Source organism: Loxodonta africana, chromosome 12 (genome assembly GCF_030014295.1).
Source record: "Loxodonta africana isolate mLoxAfr1 chromosome 12, mLoxAfr1.hap2, whole genome shotgun sequence".
Lineage (NCBI taxonomy): Eukaryota > Metazoa > Chordata > Mammalia > Proboscidea > Elephantidae > Loxodonta > Loxodonta africana.
Genome location: NC_087353.1, coordinates 7,478,237 through 7,488,375, shown reverse-complemented (window position 1 = coordinate 7,488,375; position 10,139 = coordinate 7,478,237). Strand labels below are relative to the sequence as shown.

General features: G+C 45.3%; 1 protein-coding gene across 2 annotated transcripts in view; it reads left to right on the top strand.

Annotated features, from left to right (window-relative positions):
* The first annotated feature begins 323 nt into the window (after positions 1-323).
* Positions 324-10,139, top strand: part of FBXO25 (F-box protein 25) — a 78,877-nt gene continuing 69,061 nt past the window's right edge. For both annotated transcript variants that reach the window (XM_064294982.1, XM_003411861.4), the window contains exons 1-2: positions 324-399; positions 8,493-8,630. In XM_064294982.1, coding sequence (XP_064151052.1) covers positions 8,500-8,630 — 131 coding nt within the window. In that variant the 5' untranslated portion in view covers positions 324-399; positions 8,493-8,499. The remainder of the gene's footprint in view (positions 400-8,492; positions 8,631-10,139) is intronic.

Below are 10,139 nucleotides of genomic sequence, written 5' to 3'. Positions count from 1 at the left end.
CCTCCTACAGTGCGTGTCAAGGCACTATTCCGGGTGTGAATCAGTGCTTGGCTGGACACCCCACCGCAGGTCACAGACTGTCACTCCCCATTCCAGTCCCCTCCTCCCCTCCGCCTGATCCCCGGCGCTGCGCACGCCCCCTTTCCTCCCACGACGGGCGGACCAGGCACGCGCGGAGCAGAGGCGTGGCGGGCCCACTGGGCATGCGCGCCGCGCGCCCGGCCTCTGTGACAGCGCTAGCCCGCCCGGGGTCCGGCGGCCGGGGTAGCAACACAGCCACGCGGACGCCGCGCCGGCCAATCAGCGCGGCGCGGGGGCGGGGACTTCCCTGTCGGCGCTGCCCGGGAGGGAGCCGGGGACTTCCGGCAATAATCCGGCGACGCGGCTGCCGCCTGTCAGGTAGGCTCGGAGGCTGCTCGCCCGCCCGCCCGCCCGCCGGGAGCGCTCGGCCTCCGCGACCTCCCCGGGGCTGTCGCCTCGCCGCCGCGGCCCCCGGCCTGTCGGCGTCCCCCGCGGGTCCCCGCCGGCCTGTCGCCTCCCCGCCCTGCGGCGCTCGCGCCGGGCCGCCTCCCCTCTCCGCGCGCCGCCTCCCTGCGCACCTCCACCGCCGCCCGCCGGGGCTTCCATCTTTGTGCTCGCCTCGGTCGCTGTCGGCCTCGCCTTCACCCCTCGACAGGCTTCGGGGTCTTTCCTGCCTTCCCTCCCGTCGGCTCCCCACCATCCCTGCTCCCCTCGGCTTGGGGTGCACACCTGCTCCACCACCCCGGGTCCCTCGCCTCCCGGTGCACACCTGCCCCACCACCCCGGGTCCCTCGGCTCCCCGTGCACACCTGCCCCACCACCCCAAGTCCCTCGGCTCCCCGTGCACACCTGCCCCACCACCCCTGGGTCCTTTGGCTCGCGGTGCACACCTGCCCCACGGCCCCTGGGTCCCTCGCCTCCCCATGCACACCTGCCCCACCACCCCTGGGTCCCTTGGCTTGCGGTGCACACCTGCCCCACCGCCTCTGGGTCCCTCGCCTCCCCGTGCACACCTGCCCACCACCCGTGGGTCACTCGGCTTGCGGTGCACACCTGCCCCACCACCCCTGGGTCCTTTGGCTCGCGGTGCACACCTGCCCCACCGCCCCTGGGTCCCTCGCCTCCCCATGCACACTTGCCCCACCACCCCTGGGTCCCTTGGCTCGCGGTGCACACCTGCCCCACCGCCCCTGGGTCCCTCGCCTCCCCGTGCACACCTGCCCCACCGCCCCTGGGTCCCTCGCCTCCCCGTGCACACCTGCCCCACCGCCCCTGGGTCCCTTGCCTCCCCGTGCATACCTGCCCCACCACCCCTGGGTCCCTTGGCTCGCGGTGCACACCTGCCCCACCACCCCTGGGTCCCTCGCCTCCCTGTGCACACCTGCCCCACCACCCCTGGGTCCTTTGGCTCACGGTGCACACCTGTCCCACGGCCCCTGGGTCCCTCGCCTCCCCACGCACACCTGCCCCACCACCCCTGGGTCCCTTGGCTCGCGGTGCACACCTGCCCCACCGCCCCTGGGTCCCTCACCTCCCTGTGCACACCTGCCCCACCACCCCTGGGTCCCTCGCCTCCCCATGCACACCTGCCCCACCACCCCTGGGTCCCTCGCCTCCTTGTGCACACCTGCCCCCACCACCCCTGTGCCCTCCAGCCCACATTGTCCCTGCTAGCTGTTCCACCTTTCTCCATTTCCCTGCTCCATCTGCCACTCCTGTGCCATCGGCTCCCTTAAGTGGCCTTCCTTGGTTATTTCCTTGCAGCTGACATTTCTGCATTTTTGCACCGTTCTGTCATAAGGACCCCTGGTGTTGCAGTGGTTAAGAGCTTCGCTGCTAACCCAAAGGTCGGCAGTTCGAATCCACCAGACACACCTTGGAAACCCTATGGGGGCAGTTCTGCCCTGTCCTATAGGGTCGCTAGGAGTCGGGATCAACTGGATGGCAACGGGTTTGGTTTTGGTTTGGTCCTATCATTAAGCTTGGTTTTGACCTTTTTTCCAATTGGATTCCATCTCTATCCTTGGGCCTATTGAAATTCATTTAGAAAACTCAGGAATTCAGGGAATGGTTTGTTTCCCTGTAAAGCTGGCTCTCTCTCTCCTCTTGCCTCATCCAAATATTTATCATCCAGCCTGATCAGAAAAGACACATTTCACTTACTCTTTCATATTCCATGTTCCCCTCTCCTCTGTGTCTCTGTTTCCATGAAGTATCTGTGATTCTCTCTCAGGCCTTTTTACAGTAAATCCCATTTCTGAATGTCAGGCCTAAATTTGTCATTTCTGGATATCCTTTTTGAATCAAATTCTTCCACACTTACAAGCTATATTTGCATTTGATCTCAAATTGTTTGACCCTAAATTATTTGGAAAGAGTGTAAGGAAGGAGAGCCGTAAAGAAAAATCAGATGCTTATCAATTTGAGGACTACTTATTCTTTCTTATCCCAGAAACATGAAAATTATTTCCTCAAAATTTATAATGAAAGTCAAGAAACAAAGGGGAAAATAAACTACTTTGCCAGCCTTTCCTTCTGCATATGAAACTGCCTTGCTGTTATCTTCATTGTAACTTCTCTTTTTTGTTTCTGCTAGTATATCTAGCACATGCTTTTATTGTTTTGAAAACCAATTTAATGACTGCTGTGAAGTACCCCTCACTGTTTCCTTTTCATCTAACTTAAAAACAAATAGTGAAACACATGTAGCTTCTAAAAACTTATTTATGTTTCCTGTAATGTTTTCCTTGTCCTAGTGCTTTTATATGTAGATTGACAATTATTGTACATTACCTGGTGGCATATGTACTATAAGGTAAAAACTGTTTAAAAAAAAATATATTATGACATCTATTTTACAGGACATTCAGTAATTGCTATTATAAAAACAGAGTGGTTAATAGCATGTATCCCACCCAGAGTGAGGCTGTCTGAGTTTGAATCCCAGCTCCATCACACCGCCTCTTTCCTCGTCTGTAAAATAGAGAATTAGACCTGTAATGGTGGTATTAGCATTTTCTACCTAGTCGAGTAGTGTGAGGACTACATGAGATAATATTCGCAAGTTATTTAGACTAATGACTAGCGCATACTAATCTCTAATGAATGTTTGCCAACATTATTATCCTCAGATCAGTAGGGAGCCCTGGTGGCCCAGTGCTTGAGAACTGTGGCTGCTAACCAAAAGGTCAGCAGTTTGAATCCACCAAGCCGCTTCTTAGAAACCCTATGGGGCAGTTCTGCTCTGTCCTGTAGGGTCGCTGTAGGTTGGAATCAACTCGACGGCAATGGGTTAGTTAAGGTTATGCTTGTTGAAGGAAAGGAGTTTCTTGGTTAGTTCTGATTCTCTCGTGCCAGGAGTTCCCACTGGCAAATTAACTTCATGAAGTCCTGTTCTGCTGTAGTGCCTCACCACCATGTCCTGCCGTATTACATTGAGATTAAGAGAAGATTTTAGATAATATGGCCTCATGTATGTTCTCTGATGTCAGTTGGCATAAAATATGCTTGTTGTTGTCAGGTGCTATCGAGTCAGTTCTGACTCATAGCAACCTATGTACAACAGAACGAGACACTGCCTGGCCCTGCGCCATCCTCACAATCGTTGTCATGCTTGAGCCCAGTGTTGCAGCCACCGTGTCAGTCCATCTCATTGAGGGTCTTCCTCTCTTTTGCTGACCCTCTACTTTACCAAGCATGATGTCCTTAAAAACTGTAAATTATACAAATTATTTTAGAACAGAGTAGACATCTGCCGTTTGTGTAGTTGCTCTTACACATTTAATAATATTCAGGAGTAATTTCTAGGCTTTATTTTTGTGTTCAGAAATTCTCAAAACAAAGGTAATTTTAATTAAAATAAATATAAAACCCTAGAAGTTCAGATCTCTTAGCAGGACAGATAAATAAATTCCCATACAAAGTAATGGGTTGTCATCATTCCAAAAGTTTAATAACATTGTTTTCTGATTCACAAAATTAGGTGCCTCAGATTGGGATTATTTTTGAAAATTTGAGATGTAGGCCTTTTAAATTGCAAGTTCCCCCCCCGATGATTTTTTATTACTTTTTTTTTTTTTTTAAATAAACCTGCTTCCACAGTCTGTGCTTTAGTTCCCGAACTGTATAAATTATACAGCGAAACCTGTGAGAGCCGGAACTCGACAGGAGTGCCCTATTTTCCCAGGTCTCGAAAGTTTTCCCACCTCTGACAGGGTGCAGTCTTACCACTTCTCTGCTGTTAGTTCTAATGGAAAATATTTGCGTTTTCCTTCTCTGAGAGGTTTCTTCCTTCCACAGGTTCCGGCTTCCACAGGTTTTAGTGTACTTTAAAACTTTGTTGTGATCCAAAGAGCATAACATGAGAGATCTGTGGAAAGACACATCTACAGAGAAACAAATGTTTACCTCTGTGTCGAAAGTGAAAACCTCGGAAATGACTGTTTGTTATTTACACCGTCTATTAGCTGCTACTTCACTCCTTCCCACCCGTAGAAATACAAGCAAAATTGTTAAAGTCGGAATGAACTGTATGTAGAGTTTTGGTGACTGAGACAAAAATTGCTTGTCTTAGTGGTAACACCAAACTGGATTCTAACTGTACAGTGGAAACTTTTGGTACATGTTCTAGGGATTGCTTGTGAGGCGTGAAGATAAGTGTACTAAATGCTGAATAGGTGTAGTGTCTAAACAGATAAATATGATGTTTGTGTGTCATCGAGTTCTAAAATAGCTTGCTTGCTGAGGGTACAGGGATGTGCATGGGGCAGTCATCTCGATGTGGTCTGTCAGCAACATGTTTCTCTTGCGCAATTAGTTGTTCTTTCTGCGTCCATTTATCCATTCAGTCAGTTCTACTGACCCTGGCAAATTAGTATTCTCAAAACAACACTCGGCTCCCATTGCCTACATTGCTCAAATACATTTAAGTACTTAAAGAATAAAGTCCAGACACCTTTGATATTCAGAGTCCTCCATGATCTGGCTCCCAGTTACCTTTCCCACTTACCAGACTTCCCGTAATATGTGTCCATTCCAGCCAACCTATCTGGCTTATTTTTCTCAGATGTATCACCTGCCTTCCCACCTTCATACTTTCACCCACCATTCCTAATTTCTTTGAATTTCTTTTATTCTCTCTTGACCACTCGTTCAATACACATATCACAAGATTGTGTATGTGCTCATGTGCGTGTGCACGGTTGTGTATTTCTTGTGTGTGTTTTTTTGTTGGTGTTTGTTTTTGTTTGTATTTCTGTTCCTAAGGTTGATTATACACAGAGTTGAGGCCAGGGACACATAGTTTAATAATACATTTAGTCAGTGCTAAAATGTTTGTCATTGAAGTAATCTTGTATTTGGTCTATCAGCAGTATTTTGCAGGGTTGCCGTTTGATTTTATTTTAAAGACAGAATTCTGAATCCACAGTTTCAGTATGATATTGAGAGATGTTCTGGCAATCGTCAGAGATGGTCCTAACGGCCAGTTTTCTGTTGTCCATGTTTTATGAGACTAGAGTTGCCATGCAAGCACCATGGTCCTTGCTTGCCCTCTTTTCTAGGACTTTTCTCTGGCCTAAACCTCAGCCTTAATGAAAATCAGAAAATCGGATGTGTGCTATTGTAGATAGTCTTACCAATCCTGTGAATTAACTGGATGTGGGTGGTGCTTTTTGCATTTTAGGGTGATCAGTAGTTTTTTTTTTTTTTAATATTCTGGCTATTTTAATACCCGGGTTTTTCATTGTTCATGTAGTCTCTATGGTGTAAATATTCAACATTAATGAAATACCCAAGTCGACTTTAAACATGAGACTACTATAACACATTACTATGCTGAAAATTATTTTTGCATCACCAGCTACTTTTCTGTACCTAAATTCACTGTATGCTTTCAGTTGTTGCCATACTTCTTGAAAACATTTTCCCCTCTGGGGATCATTTCTTTCTGAAAATGCCTTCTTCTCTTAACTTCCTGTACACCCCTACCTCTCTGGCTCTTCCTTTGCAGTTGTCGTTCTTGGCTCGTCTTCATCTACTCTTCTCTTAAATGTTGGTGAGGCTTAGGGTTTTTTCCTGTGTTCTCTTCTCTTACAACTTGACAAACTCTATGTGTGTGATATCATTCCTGTAACTTTGATTACTGTCCAAATATCTTTCTCTCCATCCAACTCTATCTTCTGAGCCATGAATTCACATAAATCATTCATTTGTTCAATAAATATTTATTGAGGCCCTATTGTGTGCTTGGTATTTTTCAAGGTTTTTGAAAAACAGAGCTGAACAAGACATTTCATTGTCTTGGAGGAAAACAGACAGTAAACAAATGAGAACTTCTTATTACTCTGAAAAAACAAGATGAGACTGTTGGGGGTGGGGTACAGAAGAGGGAGAGAGCTCTTTGGACAGGGTAATCAGGGAAGGCTTTTCTGGGGAGGTGACTTTTTTTCACCAAAATAATTTTTATTTTCACTATATAATTGGGTGTGCACAGGGGTATGACCTAGGTTTGGATTCATGAAGTCTTTATGCAGAGTTATAGTCTCAATATGAAGCCATTTCCATTCAGAATCCCTATCTACACACCTATGTTACATTTATATCAAGTCTGGTATGGAAGAAAAGATACACGTGTAATATGTTCATTTAAGTTACATATTTTAGAGGAAGAATAAAAATATGGGTCACACAAAACTCAAGAACTCTATTAAAAGTTTGAATATAAAACTCACAGATCTATCTGGAAGGACTAAAGAACAGAAGTTCTGTAGTCACATGTGTGAAAACTGGTAAATGTAATGACTTTTGTTACCAGTAAAACACATCTGTTTATTCAGTGTAAGTTATCTGGGAGTTGACACTCTGAATCAGTGATGTGGACATTTAAGGTGGTCTTAGCCGTAACTGTGGATGTGAATTACCTGTAGAGTTTAAAAAACAAAAATACACTTACGTCCCACCCCTAAATATTCATTTAATTGGTCTGGGAGGGGGCTAAGCATTAGTGTTCTTTCAAAGCTTCTCAGACTATGATATTAAAGCAGAGTCATAATTTTTATAACTGGTGTTTAGTGTAGTACCTATCTTCAGAGTTAATTGGCTGTCTTTTCTAGTTCGTCCCACAGGCATATCAATGTACTGCATGTCCAAAACAGAGATGAACATTTCCCTTACCTTCGCACGCTCTGGCAGAAACTTGCTGGTCCATCAATATTTCTTATCTCTGTCCCAAGTGCCGAAAATCAAACTCTGGGTGTCTTCTTTGATTTCTCCCTCACACAGCCCGTCAGTCTTCAAGTGCCGTTTGATTCTACTTCCTAAATATTTCTAGGCTCTTCCATACTTTCTGATCTTTTTAAGGCCAATGTTCAGTAACCTTCAGTCCTATTTATTCTTTTCTCCAGGTCCCACCCGCCCACCACCTATCCATTCTTTGTAGATCTCAAATCTAATCAAATTCCTCACCTAAACCCCTTTACCGCCCCCTCATTGCCCGCAGAATGAAGTCCAGCAGCGTCTTTGACTTCATCTAGACCTGAATTACTTCTCCATTCTTCCTTCCAGCCACTCCCCACTCCCTCTCGTATATTCTAAGCTTCAGCCAAGTTGAACTGCTTACAGTTGCTGAATACATTTCATGTCACGTTTCTTCTAACTTCTGGGAGAGGGTTTACTCTTTTGGGAATAGTATCCCCTGTTCCTCCCTACCCCCCCGACTTCTACTCGTTCTTCAGACATAAGCTGTTACTTCTGGTGGACTTTTCATGACAGGTGTAATTTTTGGTTTAGACGGGCAGTCCCTAGTGCAAACGGGATCTGTTCCTCACTGTGAGTCAGAACAGGTATATAGGGTTCTTTAGCCTTACTTTAGGGTCGCTATAGGTCAGGCACTGGGTTTTTTTTTTTCGTGCAAGAAAAGGCTCAAGGGCTTTTCCGTGATTTAAAAGCTGCATGAGCAGCAGATGAAGGTGATTGCGATGAAGAATTTTTTGCAAGTAGGGCTTGGTTCATTCATTTCAAAGTGAGGGCAAATTTACGTAACATTAAAGGGCCAGCAGGAGTTGTCCATAAGCCCAGTGTTCCTAACCCAGGGACTGACCCCTGTCTTAGTGCCTCAGTACAACTAAACCGAAAAACCCATTGCTGTAGAGTCGATTCCAACTCGTAGCGACCCTGTAGGACAGAGTAGCACTGCCCCATAGGGTTTCCAAGGTTTCCTGGTGGATTCAAACTGCCAGCTTTTTTGGTTAGCAGACGTAGCTCTTAACCACTATGCCACCAGGGTTTCCTACAGGACAACTGAGGTACTATGTTATTTTCACTATTTTATCATCACTGTGTAGCCGATTGTAAGTTAAGCAGACACTTAACTATTAATTAGGGACTTTATTCTTTAAGATTAATGAATAAATGAAAAGAAACTTTGGTTAATTATATGTATGCTTTTAACATAAATTAACTTTTTTTTATAGGAGAACTATGCCATTTTTGGGCCAGGACTGGAGATCTCCTGGATGGAGTTGGATTAAAACAGAAGATGGCTGGAAAAGATGTGAATCCTGTAGTCAGAAACTCGAAAGAGAGAATCAGTATAACATCAATCACAACATGTGAGTGACAGCTAAACAGATCCACGTCATTTACCAGCCTAACGTTTATGGTTTTATCTGTTTTTCAAGTCACTGCAAAGCTGCATGACTTGTAATTTTGCTGAGAGCTGCCCGCACAGAGGTTGGTGTGAGGAAATAAGTTATTTAGCTAGAGAATGAGCTTAGTAAATTGCCTAATATCTATGCAGATGCAGCTTTCTTTTTATTTAAAATTTTTAATCTTCACAATAGTCTGTGAGATGGGTATCATTATTGCTAACCTCACATTATAGCCGAGGAACCTGAGGAAATTAAAGGATACAGGTTGGGTGGCATATATCAGAAACTTGCAATAAGCGTGGCTCACACAAGACAGGAAATGTATTTTTCTCTCTCAAAAGCCTGAGTTGGTACGGTGATTTTGCTCCATAAAATGTAAGGGAACCTAGTAACCGCCTCTCCTGTTACTCTGACATCCCCAGTGTGTAGCCGCCTGTGCAGGGTCCAGGTGCTTGGTTGCCACACGTGCATTTTAGTTGGTAGGGCAGAAGTTCCCTTGCTCCTTACGGGCACAATCCAAAAGCTGCAGATATCACGTCTACTCACACCTTATTGCCTGGAGCACAAGCTGCAGTGGAGGCTGGGGAATGTATTTTTTATGCAGGTAACACCAGCTTGCATTCTGTGTTTTTTTACCAACCCACCTCCTCCTCCCCCGACCCGCCCCAGTATTTTCATAAGCACTATGCTAAGTATTTTTACATGTTGTGGTAAAAAAAATTAGCATAGCATGCTTATGAAAATACCTGGGTGAGGGGGAGGCGGTTGGGGGCTGGCAATAGTGCTTGGAAAGGAAAGTAGAAGGCTCACATTATATGCACGAAGATATGATGGTTTTTCTTCCGCTTAGCCACGTGTCCAGATAAAAATTAGAGGTTGCGTTAACCCAGAGGCAGGGTAGGTGGCTGTCACGTGATACTAGCCATCTCTGCCCCAAGCGCTCTTCGAGAGTTTGGAGGATTAGGACGGTACTGAAGACCTGGAGTGGCATGGATCTAATAATGGGTTTTATCATATTTTTATCTGACAGTTGCATATTCATCAACTGACCGAAGTTTAGTAGCTTTAGACCAGAGCTTGGTTTTTGCAATATTTGAAGCAGAAATTAATTTTATGTTTCACATTATAGTGAAGGTAACGTGCAATATTTGTTAAATGTATATTGTGGCATTATGTATTGACGACTGTAACTTTAAGAACTATAATTACTTATTTGTAATTGCTTTTAGTATTAGACGAGATCATTAATCTTGCACAGTTATGAATTTTCTAGGTTATTTTTTTGTTATAATTTTTCGTAGCAAATCATTTAAATTTAAAATTGGTTGACTATATCTAGAAATGTTTGGAATCTAGATTTCCTTCCACTGTCCCCTATTAAATTTGGAGAGTCCTAAAGTCACCATTTTAGGTTGGATGATGTACGAAGAATTTACTAGTTGACCTTCTATGAAGCTAAAATTTAATAGA